A 23694-nucleotide genomic window follows, 5' to 3' on the forward strand; every position below is an offset into this window, starting at 1 on the left:
TCAGTACTGGGAGGAAAGGCTGCTGCCTCAGCCCTTGTGCAAGGTTCGTCTGTAATATTTGGGTATTTCCCTGGATTTTTCTTTTCAAACCGCCAGCTTCCCTCCCTCTTGCAGAAATTATACTACGCTTGCTTAACGAGGTGCTGAGGAGGTAGAAGCATATGTAATTTACTGCGTGTAAGGCTGTCTGTAAGAAACTCATGGTTTTGGTTCCCTTTCAGCGCCTGCTTTGCTGTGTCCTGTGTGCTGATCGCGTACGGTGCCAGTAACCCGGACTGTAAGTAAGCGTTTTTCTGCTGAGCCGGGAGGGCTTTGGGGCTGTGGCTTGGGTGGTTTTTTTTTTGGGGGGGGAAGCAGAGAAGCTTGGCACCGCGTGCTGACTGTCACACCTCCAGACTGTCACACCTCCAGTGCTGTACTGGGATCTGGCTGAGGACACAAGCCAAGCATCTGCTGGCCTGTGGGAGCTGAGTGGCTCTGGGGAGGGCTGGTGTTTCACAACCCTAAGTGGAGAGCAAGGGCCAAATGTCTGAGATAGCCAGGTCTCTCAGCTTTGTGTCTGGGCAGGGCCAGGTCCTGTAAAGGAGCAATTCCAAACAAGTCCATGGCTTTTTCGGGGTTGGGAAATAGGTAATAGCACACAATGTGTAATCGGCTTTCTCGCTAGGGATAGACGGAGCTTGCTCTTCAAGACCAGATAGTGAGATGACACTTTGAATCCAGTTCTTTCAAGTAAATCTTCCTTTTAAGACCCATTCAGACAAGCTGCATCAGCAAGTCTGTTCATTAGAGAAAAGAAACCCTTCCATCCTGGAGAGAGATGATCCCATCCTGAACTCTGCCTTGGAGGAGAGCCCTGGCCCTCCCGCTCCGTGTGCCTGGGGAGATGGGTGCTGGGGCAGGAGCAGCGTGGCACGTCCTGGGGGTGTTGATCCACTGAGGTTTTCACGTGTCGGGGCCAAAGCCCTCAGGGCTCTGCCTCCTTTCCCTCTCCACCCCAGTAAAAGCTAAAGGTGTTTTTTTTTATTGTTGCAGCTCTGTCTGTGCTGATATTCATTGCGCTGGCTCTGAATGGCTTCGGTGGGATGTGCATGACCTTCACATCACTTACGGTAAGTGAAGAGTTATTACCCGACTCTATTTTATTCCTCACTATGGCTGTGAGCTGGGCTAGCAGGAAAGAACAAAGTGGATCTTTTGCCTGTGGCTTGAATAGCACGTTTTTATTTGGTACAAAGGGTCAGTCACTGTTTTACCTGAAAGGCTGAATATTAGGTGGTTATTGTAAAGCTTTTTTTTTCCCAGTCTTTTTTTTTTTTTTTAATCTGTCCCTTGCATCTCAGGTGAGGGTGGGGGAAAAAAAGGAAGTGTTTTTGTCTAGGACTCAAATTGTCATATGCCTGTACATGCAGTGCTCAGCTACCTGGCACAGGCTGGACATGTGTTTGCACTGGATTTAGCATTGACGTACTACAGGAAGAATCAGCAGGGCACAAACCCTTGCAGCTGGGTATGACTAGCTTTCCGCAAGCGCAGTTTGCATCTCGCCCCAGGAAAATGGATGTTCTTGAGCAAGCTTTTGCTCTCAGAAGGGTGAGAGTCCCTTCCAGGTTTCCTTAGAAATGCTGCGTTGTGGAATGCGCCCAGCTCCATCTGCGTAGCCCCCTTAGATCTCTTTAGTCCCTGGATTGTATTGCAAGCATTGGTCAACAACTGTCAGCTGGATCTCTACATTCTGGGGTTCTTTTTGCCTGGCGACAGAAGCAGTATCATCCTCCAAGTAGCTGCTTTATTTTCTACCTCATTACCCTGATCCTTGTCAGTGTGGCTGAAAGAGGGCTGGGTGGAAAGTCTCCCAGAAAACAGTCTGGGAAGCACTGGTGTTTGTTGAGCTGTGGTTGAAAACTTTCGGATTTGGACTGCATTACCTTGAACTTGCTGTTGAAGTAAAACTCTGTTAAGGTTACTTCTAATTTAACAAGGCTTAGACACTGGCTGAACAAGGCTCAGACACTGGCTCAACTTCTGAGACCTAAATTTGGCAGAGGCTGGGTTTACAGGTCACTGTGTGTACTGTGATGTTGCTGCCGCTGTTGCTTTATATATTCAAAGCTTTCGAATCTCTGTGCAGACGTCGGTCTCCTTCGTATGTAATGTTCTTCACTGGAAGCCTTGGCCGTGGTCCCAAAGAACTATGGGGCAAATGTCATCCTGCCACGCTTCAAATAAAAGCAGGGAAGAGAGGAGCACATCAGTACTGCTGTGGGAGAGGAGAGGATTCCCATCCTGCTGCTGCCAGCATTGGTTATTGTCTCTCTGGGTGGTTATTAAAGGGTCACAGATTATTTTAGAGCCGCTGGTGATGATAGGAGGGAGGGCAAGAATAGGGCGGAAATGTATTGGATGTGTTGTACTGTGGCTTTTAGCACCAGAAGAAGTAAGCAAAGCCACTTATTAGCACCCTCATTAGCGAGCCAGTTCCACAGCACTAAGGAAGGACAGCGGCAGGAAAAAGGTCAAATCTTCCAAGAAGAGATCCAAGCCATGAGGAGGTCTGAAGCAAGTAGCGATGCCGTGGGTTCAGACAGGGAGACCTCAGGTGAAGCCCATCCTCTCCGGACAGCGGTTTGTAAAGAGCTGAGGTGGCTTCACGCCTGACTTCTCAAATCCAGATTCAGATGTAGCTGCTTGTGCCTCCCTGCAGAGCCGCACAGAGGCATTTCGGTACCCGAGGCGTGTGAATGTGATTAAAAATAGTCTAAAGTGGGAGGGAAGCACCTCTTCACCTGCATCACAGCGTAGCTGCTCAAAGCAGGTGTGTTTTGCTCATTGGCAGCGTACTGTTTTGTCCCTGCGTGGTTCTGCCTGCAAGCTGGGGTGCTCACAGTTGGTGTGTCAAGAGCCATCTTCTGCCGTGGCCTGGTGATCTCTTGGGGGTCCGTTCCACCTGTGGCCCACGGAGACGGGGAGCGTGGCAAGGGAAGAACACGGGGATGACAGGTCCATGGCTTGCGGGCTCCGGGCGACGTGGCTCGCACGCACCGAGCTCTGCGTTGTGCCCAGGAGAGGCTGAAGTAAGCACTGAAAGGGGAAACTCGGACCTATTTAAGGACGTTCATTACACAGAGGCGGTGAGCGCTAATCAACCTCTGGTGCCGAGTAAGCTTGTTCTGGCTGACACGGGCACCGACTGCCGAGCGCGCACGTGCACGCACAAATCAAAGCAAGGTGACTTCCTCCTCCTGCCAGCTGCAGGTGACCTGAAGCACTCCAGGAAACGGGTCAAACCCACTGGTGCATGAGCTGGTCCTCTGCCACCCCAGGCGGGTGCTGCTTCTCGTGGCAGGGTGGCCGTGAAGGGAGCCCCTGCAGCGTGTGGGGTTGGGATGCTCCCCGGGCTTCATCGGGTGTGGAAACCTCCCGGGACACCTGCATGCGTGGGCATGGTGTGGTCTGATGGGAGGGCAGGAGACGGGGATCCGCAGTGCCTGTGCAAGGGATAAATGGGATCTCTGAGGATTACAGCCTGGGACAGTGCTCCACGAAGCTTTGCCGCTTGGGTTTAAAGCCTTTTTCAGTAACAAGTCCCCAGGGTATCGTGAAAGCGCATGGCAGGCTGTGGAGCCAAAGCAAGCTGCCGTTCCTGGGTGCCTTGCGTTGTGGCTTGGGGAGGAGGGGGAGCGAGCCAGCGGTGCCGTTCCCAGTTCTGGGAACAAGGTCAGACTGTGCCTGTTGTTAAAATGCAGAGGGGAGATTTCTGCCTTGTGACTTGGTCTTAGCCAATATAAGTGAAGATTGGAAATGGAAACAGATCTGTGTTGGTGGCTCTGACAGCAACACAGGAATCTGGCGCTGGTTCTGCTCCGAAGCTATTTCATGCGAAGAAATAAACATGTGTGATAAATTACCACAAAGAGCCTTTTATAGATTGTTTTCTGTCCTGTTTTCCTTTTAAAGAATTACAGCTGCTTTGCTCTTATTTTCTGCTACAAACAGCACCCTTTAATCGGAGCCGGGGGGGCATCTCTGCGTAGGGAATCTTCTCTGCTCGGAAATATTAGGAAAACTTAGGGCTCTGATCTTTTGTTTGTTGGAGAATGGGAACAGGAATTTCCATATGCTTTGGACAAAGCGGGCAGTTTGAGGCTTTCCTGGAGAACATATTTTTAGTGTCTGTATAACTTCCAAATATACCCCTGATAGGGAAACCAAAGTTTAGCTTGAACAAAAATACCAAAAATTCTCCAGTAGTCTAGTTCTCAATCCCTTGATTTTTTCCACTGTTCTTTCAAACAATCTTTGCAAGAGGAGGGAAACTGGGTTCGGTAATACTACTGTGGTATCTTTTGTACATGGATTGTCTCCAGGAAAAAGCTGAAAAAATTATAAAAAATTATCTAAGGTCTTAAACCTGCTATAGGGCAGTGAGGAAATAATCTGCAAGAGGAAATTATTTTATCCATTTAGGGTTGCATACCTATAATAATGGACTCCAGGAAAAAAGAGTTATGGTATGGCAAAATTAAGTTAGTATCTTTCAGACGGGGTATAAAGTTAATTATACATTATTATGGACCTTTAAACAGAAGGCATAAGAGTTTCTGTCATTGTAGGTCTTGCAGAATTGGGGCTGTCATACCAGAATGGGCAGAAGTTAGTGGAAGAGTCCCTTCTGGCCTGCAGGGCTAAGATCAGAATGAGGATCAGATCTTTTTGGTGGCAGAAAAACAAAGAGCCCACTTGCTCTGTGGCTTGGTGTTGTGTGTTGGTTTTTTTTTTCTCTCTATGGTTAATTTTTTCCAATGTTTGCTGCTATACAGACAGCATGAAAAATATCTTAGTAAATATTGTGTGTTATTTTAGTAGCTGGTCTTTAGAGAAGACCTGCACAGGCATTACCAGTGCTGGCACTCGCAGTCTGGGAGGTTTTCTGTCTGGGTATGGACTGCTTTTTCCCTTTGCCTCCCCTCTGCCCCTCCAGGTAGTCTCTCATTTCTTTTCCTCCCAAGTGCTCAGTGTTTGCAGTTTCTGCTTTGATTGGGTTGGATAAGACCTTAAATATCCTATGTCCAATTTTTTTTGGTAATCTGGCTGCTTGCTTGGTGCCAAATAGGATTTTAGGAAATCTCTAGCCTTGCTAGGACTTCTGTCCCCATCGATGCAGAAGCAGACTCGGGTTTTCCCGAACGTGACTGCTTGCTTTCAGGCTGCTCTAGGTCTCCAGTAGCCCTCAGAGCAGGAGGATCCACCTGGGAGTTGCTTGCCTGCTGTATGAAAAAGGCTTTTTGTGATCTCTGGGGAAAACCAGCCCGAGCCAAGAAGCAGCTGTGTTTGTGGAGCTCTTGCCCTGCTCTGAGCTCCCCAGCAGGAGCAGCTGTCCGTTGTAATTTCTGGAGATTAATCTCAAATACCCCAAACCTAAAATAAATGAACGCCCTGCCTGGTGACAGTGACTAGTCTTTTTTGCAACCTGCAGATACTGTATTCTGCAGATGCTGTTTTCCGGGGTGTGTATTTAGGCCACTGCTTCCAAGGAGAGATTATTGTGCCTGGTAACAGACCTTTGGATCCTTTGCCGTTTCCTGTCCGCAGCTCCTGAAAGCAGCCTGTTGGCAGCTCTCCCGCATGCAGGGATCCGGGGATGGGTGTGGGGATCCTCGCTGCAGAGGAGTGCAGCGTTTTCTGCCTGCGCCGTGTGCGTCTGCTCGGGGTTCACCAGCAGCGCATCATTGCTGCTGGTCCCTGGCTGGGGTTATCTGAGGACCTGGAGGCTGCACTGCATAGGAAGCTCTGCAGTGAGACAGAGGGATGATAAACAGCCAGATGGATCCTAGAGTGTTCCTGCACAGGAATACTTGTGTTGTAAACACGCCGGTCCTGCCGTGACACAAGCCAGATTTGCTTGCCTTATATGCTACTCCTGGGAAAGATGGATTTGTTTTTCAGCAGTGGAAGGGGAATGTGATGACAGCATTTGCTTGCTCAGACTCGGGTCTAATGTTCTCTGAATCATTTTGTTCAGCAGCATCTTTAAACAGATAAAATGCTGGTTATGCTTTCAGTCCTAGAAGGCACCCACAGCGTCCTGCTTTGAGGCCCTCTGAGGCTGACGTGGTAGTGATGCCCAAGTGAATTTGGGGAGTAAGTGACCTAAAAAAGGAGGTGGGAGGGAAATCTGTCTGCCTGCAGCAGAATCTCTGCCCGTTGACTGGCTTCAGGAGGTATCAGCTGAGCTCTCTGTAGCCTACAACTTCAAAGCTTTTCCCTGTAATTTCCAGTTTGCAGGCCGTCGTTAGTCGGTGATGGAAAACTTGTTCACTTCTGATTGTTTAGAAAAATGCGGAGTTTCTCCTTTCCCAGGAGAAGCGGGAAGGTCTCGCAGCTCTTTCTGCCTGTTCCACTCTGCTTTTGGGTCCTGAGTGGAAGCAGGGGCTGGAAAGCCAGCCTGGGCGTGCTCTTGCTGTTGAGGTGGCAGAAGTGGCTGCCGTGAGCTGCTTCTAGCTGCCCCTGCCGAGAGCTTTGCTTTCCCAACAGATCCTTGCAGAACCAGCCTGGTCTGCTCTCAGCAATGCCATCACACCTGATAGGAGCCCAGGCAGCGAAATGGGGTGGGTGGCAGGAATAGCAACGTGAGGTGCTGTTGCCCGCTGCTTGCTGCAGTTCAGCAACTTCGTAGCTGCGCCGGGCAATAAAGCCTTGCATATCTAGTGTTTGTGATTGCCTTCCTGCACCTAGCTCCAAGCTAGTGTGCTTGGACATCTGAGCCATCCAACTGATGGGGAAATGACCAGCTTTAGCTCCTCTCGTAGAGAGGGTCTGCTTTCACAGAAGGAGCCAGGGACCTAGCTAGACATGGAAATGCAAACAGCAACACAGTTCATGTTTGTTCCGTCTTGTTATAACAGGAACTTTCTGGTCTACTGCAAAGATTTGGGTGCTGACCCAAGGTGCATAAAGAAACCTGGCAGTTCAAGGTACAGGGTGTGTTAAAGACTGTGCAGCAATCACAGCTGGTGTCTAACAACTCTTGTCTAAAAAGAGGGTGAGATGTAGAGAACTTGGGCACATATTTTTTGGAGAGGAAAAGAGGTGGTGGCTACAGGCGTGGGGTATTGAACTCTTAAAGAAAGCACAAGGACTGGAGCAAACACTCCTGTGCTAAAGGTAACCAATGCAAAGTATGCTGTCAGTCTGGAAAGAAGCAGTGTCATTAAGCACATAAATCTTGGATTGTAGATGTTCCCTCACTCTGGAGACACCAATGCAACCTGCAGAGCAATATCCTGAAGAGCTAAGTTGTTCTTGACTAAAAATGGCTGCTTCAGATTCTGGTATCCAGAAGTCTTAATCCTAAATGCCAGATTTACTTCTGCCATTAGCTTTGTGTCTTATCAAGAAAGTCCCCTTCCCTCTTCTTCCCTTCTCTTGGCAGCAGCCTGTTTTAACCAATTTTTCTTTCCCCAGCTGCCCAACATGTTTGGTGACCTTCGTTCCACGTTCATTGCTCTGATGATTGGCTCTTACGCTTCCTCTGCTGTGACTTTTCCAGGAATCAAGGTGAGGCCGTGGGATCGTGACTCATGACTGGGGATGTTGTGCTGGAGTTTTGCACCATTTAGCAATAATGTGGCAAGAAAGAGGGACTATTTGTTACAGCACTTGTTTAGAGATGTGCCTTTGCAAGATTCAGTTCCCGTCTGTTAAAAGACTTCCCAAGTGACTGCCTCAAGAATGCAACAAATACTGCAAAGAGAATGGTCTGTTTGCTAATAGACAATATACAATAGACAATACAATTTTAAAGGTGCTAAGTAAAAGTGAAAAAGTGAAGATATTTTTAATGAAAGGTTGCTTTTTTTAAACTCTAAGGAGTGTATATATATGTGTTTTTAATACACGTGTATATTTAATCTGTGTGATTGACGCTGATGGTTGGCTTTGACCGTAGTTCAGAGCTGGCAAGCAGCACTGAGGGGACAGAAGAGATGGTCACTTGGGCTGCCTTGGTAGGTCGCCCGTGTTTCTGAACCAGAGAGTTTCATTGCAGAGTTAGCGTAAGGGGGATATAGTAAGGGTAAGGCAGTCTCAAGTGTGCAGGGAAGTTCCTGCTGGCTTTCCAAGGAGAAGGCCCTAGATGAAAACCTTTGGCAGTTATCTGCGATACAGCTGCATGCTATTCCAGCTGGACATCCTGTTGTGGCTGTAGCTGCTGTTAAAGGTGTGCATATACATCCCTTTCCAAGCCTGCATGTCCCAGAACTGTTTTTTGTTACCGCTTGAGTTAAACCCGTTTTAAATGTAGCATGTTGTCCTTTCCCACAGCTTCCTCTCAGACCTCATTCAAAGAATGTTGAAGTATCTTTCTGCTCTTATAGCCAAACCCTTATTCCCTTGTGATTTCCAGGTTATATATGACTTTGGGGTCTCCTTCATCCTTATTCTGCTTGTCTGGGCAAGCTGTGCAGGACTAGTTTTCCTCAACTGTTTCTTCAATTGGCCACTGGAGCCTTTCCCAGGACCAGAAGACATGGACTATTCGTAAGTGTCCTCTAGACTGGCCTTGAGGGCTAATCCCATTCTTAATCCTCTAGAAAGTGCTGGCACGGCTAATTTAGAGGAGCGGACAGGGAACTCCCTTGCATGTTGTTTATTGCTGCCGTTCCTTCTTAGGTTGAGGATTTATGTCTGCCATTAGTGTTATGTCTTGACTGGTGAATATCTGTGGAAAGTTGAACTTTCCAAAGTGTAGGAATTATGAAGGAAAATGATCTGTCAGTAGTCATAAGTATTTCTATATTGACCTGTGCCAAATTGACCCAGGGGAAGTATCTCTCTGTTCTCTGGATCCAGACCATTTGTGGGTTTGTAGACGGAAACTAGTGCCTTAAATCCACACAAAGCCTTTCTGACTCCTGCAATTTTGCTGCCTCTGATTCCCCACCCTGTGTTGCAGCTCTCATGCTCTTTACTGCCCAACAGGGTGAAAATAAAGTTCAGCTGGCTGGGATTTGACCACAAAATCACTGGGAAGCAGTTTTACAAGCAAGTAACGACTGTGGGGCGCCGTCTTAGTGTGGGGAGCTCCATGAAGGGCCCCAAGGAGCCGACAGCCTTGCAAGAGAACAACAAGCTCTGTCTGTCTACGGTGGACCTAGAAGTGAAGTGCCAGCCTGACAACACAGGTGTGGTTCCATGAGTGCCCCAGGGACGGTTGTGCTGGCACAAGGCCGTCGGCCTCTCTGCTCTGCTCCAGACCTGTTTATGAGATAGCGATACGCCATCCATGCGTTGCCAGGGCCGCACGCCAGCCACCATTATTGAAATACAGGTTCAGTTATATAAGGGATCCTGTCCTTGTATACTTGCCTAAATACACCGTATGTTGTTGCCAGTGGTGGGGACAACAGCATGGGTAACTGGTGTGGCTGCGGAAGGACAGCGCAGTTGATCACTGCTGTCTCTTAGGTAGACTGTTGCCATCATGACCAAGCCTTCCTTACTCAGGGGTATGGCAAAAGCAAACGGCTTGAAGCTTCCTTTTGCTCTAATCCACAGAATTAGGTGAGTCTTCCTTCCTCTTCCCCTTGCCCCAGCTACTGGTAGCCAAACTCCAAGCATCTGTAGCTGTTCATTGTGGAAGTTTGTAAGGCACCAGGTAGTTGCTAACTGTGAACTCCTTGGAGCTGCCACTGGCACGCAGCGTTGGAATGACTAGCTAGGAGAAGACCTGCTAACCCAGAGGCCAAAGCCTCTTCTGAAATTGTACATGTTTACGAAGGTATATTGCCTTCTTCAGAGACTCTGTTATTCCTTCTGCAGCTTCTCCTTCCTTCATGAAGAGTGTCTTCAGTCCTATCTTGTTGCTCAGCCTTATCACCATGTGTGTCACGCAGCTACGGCTCATCTTCTACATGGGGGCCATGAATACCATCCTTGAGTTTCTGTCTGGAGATGAAGATCAAGGTAGGGTAACCTGAAGACTTTTATCTGCTTCCTTGGAACTGGTACCCGACCCAGACTTGGTCCTTGCGAGAGACCAGCAAGCCCGATTACTCAGCAGATACACCGAGTATGGCAATTAGTGGTGTCAGGGTGCAGCTAACAGCTGCTGGTAGGGTCTAGTGGAGGGCTGGAACTGGCCCAGGACAGAGGGGCAGCGAGGTAGACACTTGAATGTCAAGCTAATTTTAGCCCAGTGTCTGTTAAATACTATTCCATGTTACTTCCCCAGATGGGTTGTTGAAAGTAGCCTTTCAGGATGGACTGCGATAATTTTTTTTTTTTTTAATTGGAAAACCTATTTCGTCAGGTATTTGCTTTGCTTATCCTATGCAAGCAAAAGTAGAGAGCAGCTGACTCTCATGACTAATGGTTGGACTAGGTGTCTCAGCCCGGCAACCGGGGGTGGGAGAAGTGAAGTCATAGCTGTTTTGTGCAGCTTGGTGTGTGCCGGGGAGGCTCGGGGTGCTCACTGCACTGGGCTCGTCTGTATTTATAGCTCTGATTCAGTACATGGAGCAAACAGGAAAGAGTACATTAGTTTACTGTTGTTGAAAATACCCAGGATTGCAAAACAAGACTTAGCCTTTTTTTTTTTTTTATGTGTCCTTTGTAGTAAGATCCAGTTTGAACTTGTTAAATCTGGATTGCATGAAGCTGATAAATCAAGAGGCACTCCTCTGAAAACAGGAGTGAGCTCTGGGGGAGGGAAGGAAACTCAGGAAACTCCAAGTGCCCTGGCATTCCCTGAATTGCTTTGTTTCTCGAGCCTTTGACAGCCTGCAGCATTCGGCTCTTTATCTCCTGGCTCAAGAGCCAATTTAGACATTAAACAGTAAACAGGACAAACTTCACACTGCCTACCTTTCCCAACACTGCTTAGTTTTCTGCTTACCTTGTAATTCCTTCACACTGATTTTTTTTTTTTTTTCCTTTCTTTTTTACCCTGGCTTGCTCTAGTTATTTCTCTTTCATTTTTTCCTCTCCTCCCCTCCTTGATATTTTAGAATTAATATTAACTATATATGCTGCCAATTCTGTTTAGGTCAAGCTCCGTGTTAAAAAAGGGGATTGTGCCCCTTGGGTGTTTTGCATTTTTTTTCTGTGCCACCTCTGAGATTTCTTCCCATTTTCCCCCTCCTCCCCCTGAATGTAGCCTGGGCTGGCAGTGCAGTCCGCTGGCTGTCTTGCTGTTTCCATGGCATCAGCAAAACAGTGGTATTGTCTAGTCGCAGCAGTGTCAGGCTGCAAGAGCAATTCCAAGATGTGTGCAGCTCTCTAGAAATGTAATCTGTGCGGATCAGGAGAGGACGGGATGCCGCTCCCTTGGATTCCTCATTCTTCTTGCAGTTATTTACTTGAACGTGAGTTGTTCAGAGAGCTCCCTCCGCCTGCAACTGCTCTCGGGAGCACTCAGCAAGGGAAGAGGAGAGTTGAGTCAATCCTGCAAGTGTTATGGTCAAAGAAAATTTAAATATTCCTGGGAGCCGAACAGAAAAGAAGGATGTGGGGAAAATCTTTCAGATAGGGAGTAAAGTCTTTAAGTTGCAGTGAGGCACTGTGTCCTTGAAAGTCCTGCTTCCTGTGTGGGTTATGGTGACTTAGACCTGTCATGAAACCTAGAGGTGGAAAAAACAGTCAGCCTGTGGCTACTTATCTTCTGAAAACCCCCAAAGATGGGGGAGAAGCTAGGGGGTTCAGTAGCTCTGTAGATGACACTGTAATTGTGTTGTAGGAAGGCAGGAGAGAGCAGACTTGTGTCTGCTTCTGAAATTTGGCTGCATCTTTCGTAAACTGTCACCTTGCTTTTAAAAGTGGTAATACTTGGAGACCTTGGGTAGAATCAGGGTGGGCTGGAAAACTCAGCTGTATGGGGTCCTTCCTCAGGATAGTTTTGAGGGAAAGACGTGTAGAACAGTGGATGTGTAAGGGCTTGTGCCCATGTGTGCACCCTTTGTCTGTTTGCTCTATCCACGCTTCTACTTCTGCCATATCTACTTCTGCTGGTATTTGCTAGGTATTGTTCTTTTTTTTTTCTTTTCTTCACCCCCGCCCCCTGCCCCTTAGGAAAGAATGTTTTTTAAGATCATAGATAAATTGAGGAGGCCCTGTTTTGTAGCAACCACTGTCTCTCCTTCCCTTCTCTTGCTGACCCCATAAATTTAATTCCCTGCTTCAAGTTGCCTTCGGCTCTTGCTGTTTAGAGCCCAAGATTAAGTGTTCAGAATAGCATGAAGAGGCAAAACATAACATTGTGGCTTGCTTCTTACCCTCTATTAAAAAATAACCAGACAACAGCAAATCAGCTCCAGGAGTGTTTGTAGAGGGTGATGCCACCTGTCTCTCCTGGCAGTTGCTGTAATGAGGTGGAACGTGGGGCCGCTTCAGGACTTGCCTTTGCGGAGGTAACGGGGGCACGAATGTGAGGTTGGAGGTTGGAGCTGGAAGCTCCTCTTAGTTCCCTTGCCAGCACCTGGAGCCAGGAAAGTATCATCAGGTGCCATGCCTGGGCGCAGCCAGGCAGCCCTGCTGGGGTTTGCTACAAGTGTGTAGGAGAGAAAGGCTTGTTGGAAACTTCTCTCCATTAGCAAGTTGATTTTGGTATAAGTCCTGGCTGTACTGCTTTGGCTAGATCTAGAAATGCTTTGGGAAGGACAAACTAAAATTCTTTTTGGTTGTTTTGCTTACATTGCTGTAACTTCTAAGCACTCTGTGCTGAGATGGGCAGTTTCAGAATTACATCCTTATTTCAGAGCTGTGGTACACCGTGACTCACCAGCCCTTCTGTGTGATGCCTACAAATCCATCACGTGGGCTGCAGAGAGGAAGTGGAAAAAGCATTGCGGGGTGGGGGAACTGTTCAGTCACAGGAGGGGACAGTTTCTTCTAAGTCTGCTGGCATCAGCTTTCCCTTAACAAGCCATGTAGACACTTGTCCTATCTTTAACACATGGGGAATTTTCATCAGTTTGAGTTTTTAATGATTGCTCTCAGATTCTGTGTGTTTTGCTGCTAATTTCCCCACTCCCTGCCTCCAAACTTGTCCGTTCTGCATGAAATGGGTTAGTCCTCACCTTCTCAGCCTGGCTTGTCCTTGCTGGAGCTTCCCAGCTGGAAAAGATGCAGCTGGAGCTCCCAGCAAGGCAGGAGAGGAGATGACTAAGGCAGGGTTGGCTGTGCAGGATATATTGCTTGTAAGAACTTTCCCTGGTTCTGGCCAGAAGAAACCTCACTGGCACTAAGCAGTTGCTGGGTCCCATTCCTGGAGCCCTGCTTGCTGTTGGGCTGACTCTGCTCAGAATACTAGCGCAGGATCAGAGGGGTTCAAGCAAGTGCACCCAGTATGTCCACCCTAATGTCATGCCTCTGGGAGGCTAAATGATGAAGTGGGGCTTTGGTGTCCCAGCTCCTCCAGCCCTGCCTGTTAGCCTGTGAATACTTGGGGTCTGGGCTCTTAATGAGGGAGTGATCAATGGGAAGGAACAGTTTATTTTCTGTCTTTTTTTTTTTTCTGTGGCTGCTATGGTACCACTTGGAGTGACAACTTTTTTTAATCTTTTCTTTTTTCCTGCAGTGGCTCTCTACACTTCCATTTTTGGGGTATTGCAACTGCTGTGCTTGCTGACAGCGCCTGTGATCGGGTACATCATGGATTGGCGGCTGAAAGAATGCGATGATGGCTTAGAAGAGAACGAGGAGAGCAACGCTGAGCGGTGCGTAGTGTGCGCTACACGGGACATGCAGCCACATAGCGGGCCCCCCCTGCTCTGCATAATGTGTTTTGTGATGAAGGACTGAAAAGAATATTGGTTCTTCAGTATAGAAAAGAAAGCCTGAAGGAAGACTTGATAGTTGCAGAGGAAAGGACCAAACTATCTTTTGTGTCTGTTAAGATCAGTCAAGAAGAGGAAATTTAAATTGTAGCAGTGGGAGCTCAGACTTCCCTTCTAGCCTAACAGTAAGAGTAACAGCACTGAAATAATTGCCCAGATGTTCCTCAGCTTGCACTGATGGAGATCCTACCACCTCCTTAGGCAGACCTCTAGCCAAACTGGTTTAGATAGAGTTGATGTGATATGTGGAGAATCTTGCTGTGAGTTCCAGTAGCTGCTGAAAGTGCTTTTTGTAACATAGGTTTTGCTATCCTTCCAGAAGTGACAAGAAAAAGAAAAAACGTGATCGCCGGATCCAGAAAATCACCAATGCTACCAATGCCTTTGCATTCACAAATGTCCTGCTGGTTGGATTTGGAATCACCTGTCTTATTCCTAATCTACCATTGCAGGTGAATAGGTCAAATGGGTGGGTGTGCTGGAGGGGCTGGCAGTGTGGGTCCTGACAAAATGACAGGCAGGACAGTGCCAGGAGGTCCTGCAAACCAGCAGAACCAGCTAGTGGCAGGAGGGCTTTCTGGCACTGCTGGGGGACTTCTGTGCTGCTTTGGGAACCCCAGTCTTAGAGCTGAAACAAGTAATACTATGCAGTTCACACCTCTTGAGAGAACCTAGAGAAGCAGCTATAGTTAAAATGTCAGAGTTGATCCACAATTTATTCAAACTTAGAAGTTTCTGCAGCTGAGCTCTATAACAATAAATGCTTTCCTACTGAGATCCTCTCAGCAGTGCCTGTGCATTTAACCTGGGCTTGATTTAAGCTGCTGACAGTCAGAAAAGTTGCTGTCAGAAGCATGACACTGATATATACAGCAGGTTATTTCTGCATCAAATGCTATGCCCAATGGTACCCATGGGATTATAAACCTGTTAAAATATTTATTTTGTGGCACCACCTGTTTTTGGCAGAGGAGTTTTGTGATTTTATGCTATACTTAAACATGCCTTGATGACGTAGGCGAGCAGATACAGTTTGCTCAAACTTGCATGTTGTCCACAATAATTTGTGGAAAATTAACTAAATCGGCCACAAGTGCAATGAAAAAGCATTGTGACCCTGGCCACAGGTTGCTGGGGACATGTCCTTGCAGCAGTGCCATTTACAAATGAGATAGGTCTTGTGTGTGGTTAACCTTGGGGGCACTATATGTTAGCCTTTGCAAAGTAAGGATGAGCAGTGCTTTTAGAGATGAGTACAAATTTCTACCCCTGTGCTGATCTTTCAGGTTTTGGTTCTGGGTTCCTCGAGCCCACCTTTGTACTAGAAAGCAGAGCAGCTTTTAGGCATGGTTGTATGTTGGGGTCTGGCACACCTAGGTGGTATCTAGGACATGACATTTTTCTGCTTCTCTTTCCAGATTCTTTCCTTCATTTTGCACACAATCGTGAGAGGATTCATCCACTCAGCTGTGGGAGGCCTCTATGCAGCTGTGTAAGTCTCTGCTTACCTATAATATGTGGCTGGCCAGATAAACTGGTTTGGGATGATAAGCTGTCCAGGTGAGAGGGAGATCAGGAAGTGAAGTCTTCATGGTCAGAGGGGAAAAATGATGCAACTTGTTTCCTCAGTCACCACTGGATATGACAGTAGCTGGACTGAAGTCCTAGCTGATGCTTTCCTTGTTTAGAAACAGCTAACCCCTTTAGCATAGCTACTGCAGTGGGACAGGCACAGCTGTATAGGGGCCTCAGGTGAGACTAGGCTATCGACACTAAGGTTATATAGTAAAAACTCAAGGCTTTTTTTGTCTTATAATGAGTAGCTATGTGCATGTGTCCAGGTAAAACATTAACGTAACTGAATACATTGCTACTGGTCTGCTCTGAAATTACATTGGTAAAGCATTGCTCAAGGTACCATTAGTGATGCCTATTCCCTTTCCCAGGACAGATCATCCATCCTGTCTCCGACTTACCAAAATTGTCAATAGCTGAATCTAAATACTCTCTTCCTTATTAAGCAATGTTTTTGGTTTTGAAAACAGATCTGCCCCTCTGTCCTGAGCTGCTGGACAGAGGAACAGAAAGAAGCTGTTATCTTTCAGAGAATCGCAGAATCGTTGAGGTGGGAAGGGACCTCTTGAGACCATCTAGTCCAACCCTCATGCTCAAGCAGGGTCAGCTAGAGCAGGTTGCCCAGGACTGCGTCCGGTTGGGTTTTGAATATCTCCACGGATGGAGACTCCACAACTCCACAGACTCCTTCTGTCAAAGGTTTTGGTCCCAGTGTCTGGGGAATCCAGACTAGAAAACCCATCTAAGACTCTGCCTCAAAAATGCATAAACTTTTGGTTCCCTGGCAGCTAGAAGCAGAAGACTTTTGTCTTAGGCAAGGTAAATGCCTGTTGCTGTACATATCAGCTTGCTTGTAAACTAATCCTGTTTGACCATTGCAACTCTCTGGAACTTCCTGGAGTGAGGTATTTTTGCTTTGAATGTGACTTCTTTGAATATTTGAAGGTTTTGATCCACTTCTTTCTTTCTAAGTCTAGTTTAACCTGACCCTCTTTAAACACTGCTAAGTCATGGAAAGAGAAAGATGTTAGACTGTTCCTGAAATTTATTTTTCCATTAGCAGTATCTGATATTCAGCCCTTTCCAATCAACAGTATTGTTCAGTTTGACATAGGATCAGACTTGTCCTCTAAAAAGGAAAACACATACTAACCTGTTGTGCAGGTTTCACTCACTTCTAGAGGGAGCAAATTGTTATGACCAGATGAAAATGATTGCTCAGCCGCAAATGCTGTCATCTGGATAAAGAGGCCCTGCTTTTAACTTGTAAATATCAACACTCTTCTCCCTTTGCAATAGGAACAGTAGTTGTATAAGCACTTCCACCTGCCTATAGTACAGCTGCAAAACAAGTGCTGGATCTGATTCTTCTTAAGTTTGAGAGCTCAGGATGAGAATAGTCTGGAGGGGAAGGCTCCAGCCTTGTCACCAGCTGCATTCTGCTCTAGAGAGCACTGTGCACACCGTTGGGTAAATACTCTATAAAAAGAGTATAGGGGTAAATACTCTATAAAAAGAGGTTATACATAAGTCCAGGAGAGAGAAGTTCTTCATATTATGCCTGTCTTGGGACTGTGCTCTGTTGTGTTAGTCGACTGGGAATGTAATCTGATCTGGGTGATGTGAACAGTCAAGGTGACATATAATAATGCTGTTGCTTTCTCTGTTGACAGATACCCCTCTACTCAGTTTGGCAGCTTGACAGGGTTGCAGTCGTTGGTCAGTGCCCTTTTCGCCCTTCTGCAGCAGCCTCTTTTTATGGCATTGACGGGACCTTTGGAAGGAGATCCTCTCTGGGCAAGTTCTTCTCAAATTTAATGTGAAGGCTTGGTGGTTAAGACGATTTTGGCTCATTTCTTTGAAAACAAAGGGGCTCCTGTGCATGGACCAAGGTTAAAAACAGCTGGAATTCTACATGTCCCTCAGTCTGCTGTTACCTTGGTGCTGTCCAGGAGACCCTTCCCTGTGTGAGTAATGATTCCCTGGGAGAGAAAGCCATTAACCCTTATGCTGATGTATGGAAAGGGAGGAAAGGAGAAGGCTGCACGAGTGCTTCCTGCTAACGGTTTGTGTGGTGAGTCAAAATCTGTCAGGTAAAAGGGAGTGAATCTGTGTGGACCTCAAAATGCAGCAGAAATACTCTGTTCCCTTGGGAGCTATTACCAATAAATTACCAATAAATTTTGGTTTGCCAGTGCTAATGTCCAAAAAGCCAAGTAGCTATTGAGGGTAGGGCTAATATGGTGTCTTGATGAGAGTCTGTCTGGGCAGCTTAATATCATTAAAATCATGACATGGGAGAGTCCTTGGTCTCTAGGCTACATATGCCCACCCCAGCAGCCTGTTGCTCTTCAGTCAGCAAACTTGGTGTAAAAGAACTGCAGCTTAAACAGCCCTGCCTGTTCTGTGGAACAAGACTCCTGCATCCATGATCCAGAGCAACAAATTCTTGCAGGATTTAGCTTATACACGTGGTGCTCTGGGCACAGGAGTGTAAATATAAATACAGTGGAGGTTGTTGCCAATACACTGAGCAGGGCGTCTCCTGGTTTGCCCGCAGCTGAGTGACATGGGCTGGGTTTTGACACTTCGGCGTGCGTGACTGGGTTGTCGTCTTCCTAGCCTGCCTAATTTTGTTTTCTCTTTCTTCCTGCAGGTGAACGTTGGCTTGCTTGGCGTGAGCTTCCTGGGTTTCTGCCTTCCAATCTACCTGGTCTGCTACAGACGCAGGCTAGAGAGAGAAAAAAAACAGAAGATGGATGATGCCAAACTTTTCTTCAAAATCAATGGCACTCCCAATGAGGAAGCCTTTGTTTAAACTGGTGCTTCAAATACAACCTCCCCTGTACAGGTTCCTACCACATCCGTGGGTTCTACCTGTGGTATAAGCCAGGCTTTTTCTCCCCTGGCTCTGCCAGTCTTTGCTCATCACTGGAGTGAGGGATGAACATCATGACTGAGCTTTCCTCAGATATATGGCAGGAGGAGACTTCCCACTCCTTACTCCAGAACACAGGACACTTTTTTCCTTTTTATAAAGGCCACGCAGATATTGTGTCTTAAATTATCTCCTGATCACACTCTCCAGCAGCAGAGTCTCTGCATAGGAAATTGGGGAGAGAGGGAATAGAGGGATGGGGGAAGAGGGAAGAAAGACCGTAATTTGAGTTTGCAAATTAACACACTGAAGTCTGTTTTCTCCCCCTCTTCCCCCAACCTTGGCTGACATTGTCTCAGATGCAAGCTGCACTCTCCTCCCTCCCTGAGGCTTCATAATGGTCTTTCTGCTTGATATGTAGCTGGACCCAGTGGTTTTACTGTCTATCCAGACATACCCCAGACTGTTTCTGAGGCAGGGAAGGGGATTTTATTCCTATGTGTACGAGCACAGCTTCAGTGTATTGCTAAATGTTGGCTGCTAGCACTGACAGCTCCCAAACCTTTTATTATTGCAAATGGCACAGACTGTGAGCAATGGATCTGCCTTCCACACTGAAATGAAGAGCCTAGTGGACTGCTTGGTCCTAGACCAAGCCTTCAAAGGCCTGGAATTCCTCTTCTTCCCGGCCCGCAAGCCACCTGTACGTGTTTTAAACTGTCTGCAGTTCTGGAACCTTTGAGATAGGAATTGGATCTTGTTTACTGATGAAGTGCTTTGAGACTTGTTGCCTTTTGCTTCCTCTTCCCTCCAACATGACCCTGGGAGGGGAGCAGCAGCGTGTATTTAGTAAAGCGGAGAAGCTTCTTGAAGCTGAGTTCTGGGGCTCCGAATACCTTGGTGTTCACATGTCATGAGCTGACTTGCTGTTGAAAAGCATCAAGAGTGCAGAACACTCCTTTGTGTCTGGTAACTGGATCCTGTGGACATATGGTAGGGTGATGTGGTGATGTAATTCTTCCTCTAGCCATAGCTTATTTACGTTGTTCTGATAATAGCCCCCAAGCTGCTGAACACCAGGTTACTGTGACTGACCAAAAAGCTGCCGGTTTGGCTGTATTAAGAGCCTTCTACGATGTTGATGCTCTGTCTGGACAGAGTACGTGGTGATTGTATGGTGACGCTGACTTACAGAGCAATACATGTGGGTAAAGGTGCTCCAGGCCTGTTCACCATGGAGGGAATACAAAGGGAATTCTTAACCTGCTTATTTTTATAGAGGTTTTCCTAAGTCTTGTCTAAAGTCGACTTTTCTGCCCTTAACCTTCTTGTTGAGGTCGGTAGCTCGGCCTCTGTAGTGCCGCAACTAGCGTTAACCACTGCACCATTTGGACCTGCTCGGAGCAGGACTGTGCAGCGCTGAGGATGAACATCACCAGCGTATGCGCTGGGCTGGGCTGAGCTAGTGGCTGCGGGAAGGTTGGGGGCAGAAATAAAACAGCTACGAAGATGTAGTGGTGGTGCTTTTGAACTGCCAACTCCTGTGTTACTGCAAAGCCTGGCAGGGGGTAAGTCATTCAACTTCTTTGTGTCTGGTCGGAAAAGCACAAGACTCCATCACTGCCCTGTTAGCTCTAAGCTGGGGATTAGAAACAACAGTGCACTCGGACCCTTCTTTAAGAAATTACCTGGAAACTGGGTGTTAACTCCTTTACCGATGGTTTGAAGCGTGCAGATGCTCAGCCCGGCCAGGCCTTCACCTTCCCTAAAAAGCAAGCTTGGTGACGTCTTGCACAGAGCCTCGGCAGGACGGCTGGAAGCCCTACGGAGTCCCTCGCTGGTGGCCTTGCCAGCACAGGATGACAAGCCAGCTTTGTGGGACAGCAGCGCCATCTCGAGTCACTGCCTCCAGCCAGCCTCCTGCAGGCAGTTCAGATGCTACTCCACTTCACGGTACCTTTTAGTCTTCAGTCACTCGTTTGGAAATGACTTGCCACTTGAGTATTTTACACATTTGTGGAATTTTTTTTAATGTGTTGCCTTTATTAAATGTGTTTGTTCCAAGACAGCCTTATTGCCTGCTGTCAAGACTTTACTTTTCTAGAACTTTTTGTCTTTTGTTGGCCTCTAGCTTTGGTGATGATTTAGCGACCTTCCCAGCTTTCTTTTGTGTTGAGCAATAATTAAGGGGGCAGAGTTTTGATTCATTTTTCTGTTCACCTGGCATTGTCTCAAGTACATGTTCAGAGACCCACCAGCAGTAGTACAGCTTGCCTAGATTTCCAGAGGGCTTTCTGCAGACTTCTGCATTTCATATTATTCTACTTACTCCTAAATATTTTGAGGAGAATATTCCTACTCTTGCTCTGAGATACTTGTGACATGACAATGACAGATTAAGTATCTCTTTTTAGTAAGAGCGCAGACAGGTGAGTGTCTGAGCCACAGTCCTCAGAGTCACAGTGTCTTAAAATAGAGACAGCTGTTGGAGGGTGTCAGTGTGCCAACTCAGCATTACTTCCACCTCAGTTTCAGAACACTGAATGTGGTAGCTTCCACTCTTATGTCACTCGAATTTCTGATAGAAACGTCTTTGCAAAATGGTGGAATACAGAGTGGCATATTTTCATGAAGTCGCAGTGGAGATGATGCTGCCTTTGAAGCATGTGCAGCTAAATTAAACAAAGAACACCCTTTTATTCCTGCTCTCTACCTCCCTACTGCAGTTCCTAGTTCCTGCCCTTTATTAGGAATATCCTCTAACCCAGTTTCATCTGATAAAATGCTGGATATATGTGGTTGGTGTCTCTGCTGGTGTGCCATGGTGTTTCGAAGCTGCTGGTCAGCAGAATAGAGCTCATGCCTTTGAGTCACGGTTTCAGGCTCTTGTTTGCGGATTGAGAGTAAAGCGTGCCTTTGGCTTGCAGTCGCAAGGACTAGCGGGTACACAATGAAGTCCCAGTTGTTCAGGGTTGAACAGACAAACGGGAGTGCTTTCTCATGCAGTGCAAAGTCAAACTGTGGAATTCATTGCTGCAGAATGTAGTGGGGAACAGAAGTATAACTTCTTTAAAAAGGGGCGGGTTAAACAATGGTCTGATGCATCCACTAACTCAGGGAGATTTTAAGTTGCTGTAAATAAGAAAGTTATGCCAAGGAAAGATTACTTTTCTACATGCTCTGTCTCTTAATTGGTCAAAGATGGAGAAAATACATGCTGGGCTAGGTGAAACACTGGTCTGATCTAGTGGCATTTAATTTACTCTGACAGTTGTGAACCAAACTAATTTTAAAAGCAGTCTCAAATCTATCTATCAAAAAAACCCTGTATCTGAATGGAAGATGTGCAAATACTCTACTGATTGTAGCATAACTGCTTAAATGCTGCACCTCCTGCAGGGGTGAGCCCCTCGGACAGAGTGTTCAGCCTCTTCTAAATGTTGTCTTGCACGGTGCAGAAACAAACACTCTTGAGATGGTCCTGTTACACGTGATTTTTCATGGGCATTTTGCCTCGTTCTTTGGTGCTTATGGAAATGTAATGTGGATCACTTAACGTTTGGAGTGGAAAACAGCATTGCTGCTTTCTAGCCAAGTGATGCAGGACCAAGAAAATTCCTGATGCACTCTTCTATGTGCATGAGCCACCTTGTGGAAAAAATAAATGGGCTATCAAAGGCTAGAGAGCCTCATCAATTTATGTCAATAATGTATTTACCTGTATAGCTCAAATACAGGTCAATGTGTTTAACTACTTTCATAATTCCTAAATGCTAGAATTTGTAGGGGTTTTTTTTATGGCCCTTGTACCCCCTTACCCTCATCCATATGAGAAGTACAAGGAGGTTGGTCATGGGAAAGACCTCATCTCCTCTGTAGAGGCATCCCCAGCCGAATGAAGTATGAAAGCAGAAACCTGATCTGTGAGTACTTGCTGGTTGTAGGAGCCCTCAGAGTCAAGGGTGTTGCTGTGTAAAGGTGATTGCACCTTCTGGAAACACTGCTCCTGGCCTCTGCAGACTGTCACATGGATTTAATATGCAGCCGTATTTAAAATAAAATATCAAAAAATTAACAGAGTGGGGAAGGGAGGGATGACACCTTTTTCCTTTCACTAATCTGTCAGTACCTAAGCCCCATCAACACAGTCTTTATAGCACTAATGCAGCGATGCTATCAAAAGTAGCAGAGAAAATCTGTGCTGTTTTGCTTAATAGGACACTTAGAACTGTATCCAGTTACTGTCATAGAGCATCTGGATCCTTGAGATGAAACTGGACACAGATGTCTGGGGGGGGCGGAAAGAGCAAAACTTGCTGAGACTCCAACTTAACTGCAATGCTGCTACAGCGATTGAAATGTTTAACTCCCGCACCAAAGCCTGGCCTCTTCATGCTCTGTCTACAAAAGAAAATTGTAGGATCATGAGATTTTAAAAAAGTCAGTAAATCACTAAAATGTTTTAAAGTAGATTTCTCTCTTGACAGGCTGATGAATTTGGAAAATATGCCACAAAATATAAAGCCGATACTGTAGGGTAAAAAGAATGCAATCTTTAAAACTACAAGTTTTGTTACTTTTTTTTTTCCCCTTTGAGTCTTTTCTGCATCTGCAGAGCTTTTGGTATTCCCTACTTCCCAGTTTAGAAGTGCAAAGTATTCATAATGGAAACTAGTATTACAGTAGGATTCCTGATGGGAAGGGACTGGGTTTTTTTTAAATTAAAAAAAAAAAAAAAGCCACTTCTGATTTGTATTTCACAATGTTACCTTCTTTGGAGTAGCTGAAACAATGTTGTATTACATAGATGTATTCTTACATGTTAATTATAAACCCTACAGATCCTTGGTTTTCTACCTGTGCTGCTCAGCCTGTCTCTGCACAATCTGTTTTTATCAAGTGTCCTGTGCTCTATGTTGTCATCCTTCCTACTGCTGCTTGTCACTCCTGACCCTCTGTCACTCGCTTTTTATTCCTGGGACAACCGCTGTTTTCAGAAAGCCCCCTCTCTTTAACCTGACAGCATTAGCCTCCCCCACCTCTTCCTGTTCACAAAATTTTTTTGGTAGTGTTTGTCAAAGTTGAATTGTAAGCTCCTCGTGGCAGGCCTGTGTCATCTTCTCTGTGTTTGTAAGGTGATGTGCACTCTTGCAGTACTATCTAAAAATAAATGTGGTATTAAGTTAATCATTAGTTTTCTTTTTGAGGCTGAACATAATAAAGGTATTGCTTGGTTCCTAACGAGACTGCGTAAGCATGAATGCTTTACACAGTATCATCTGCCACATTGCTTGGCTGCACGTTCAATGTTTCCTTGACTTTTTCTTTAGGTTAGGAGCTAACAGCCAGATTTTAATTAATCTGTAGCTCAGGGAAAAAAAGTTAATCTCTTAACTTTTATGTAGACAG

The 23694-nt window shown here is 46.3% G+C and overlaps 1 protein-coding gene across 1 annotated transcript in view; it reads left to right on the plus strand.

Moving 5' to 3' along the window:
* The window catches only part of SLC43A2 (solute carrier family 43 member 2), a 30971-nt gene extending 10618 nt beyond the window's left edge, over positions 1-20353 (plus strand). The window contains exons 4-14 of the mRNA XM_075168758.1: positions 222-277; positions 1036-1112; positions 7465-7557; positions 8405-8538; positions 8980-9182; positions 9820-9963; positions 13574-13712; positions 14152-14284; positions 15251-15324; positions 17081-17204; positions 18064-20353. Coding sequence (XP_075024859.1) covers positions 222-277; positions 1036-1112; positions 7465-7557; positions 8405-8538; positions 8980-9182; positions 9820-9963; positions 13574-13712; positions 14152-14284; positions 15251-15324; positions 17081-17204; positions 18064-18225 — 1339 coding nt within the window. The 3' untranslated portion in view covers positions 18226-20353. The remainder of the gene's footprint in view (positions 1-221; positions 278-1035; positions 1113-7464; positions 7558-8404; positions 8539-8979; positions 9183-9819; positions 9964-13573; positions 13713-14151; positions 14285-15250; positions 15325-17080; positions 17205-18063) is intronic.
* The last annotated feature ends 3341 nt before the right edge of the window (positions 20354-23694 follow it).

Source organism: Calonectris borealis, chromosome 19 (assembly GCF_964195595.1).
Source record: "Calonectris borealis chromosome 19, bCalBor7.hap1.2, whole genome shotgun sequence".
Classification (NCBI taxonomy): domain Eukaryota; kingdom Metazoa; phylum Chordata; class Aves; order Procellariiformes; family Procellariidae; genus Calonectris; species Calonectris borealis.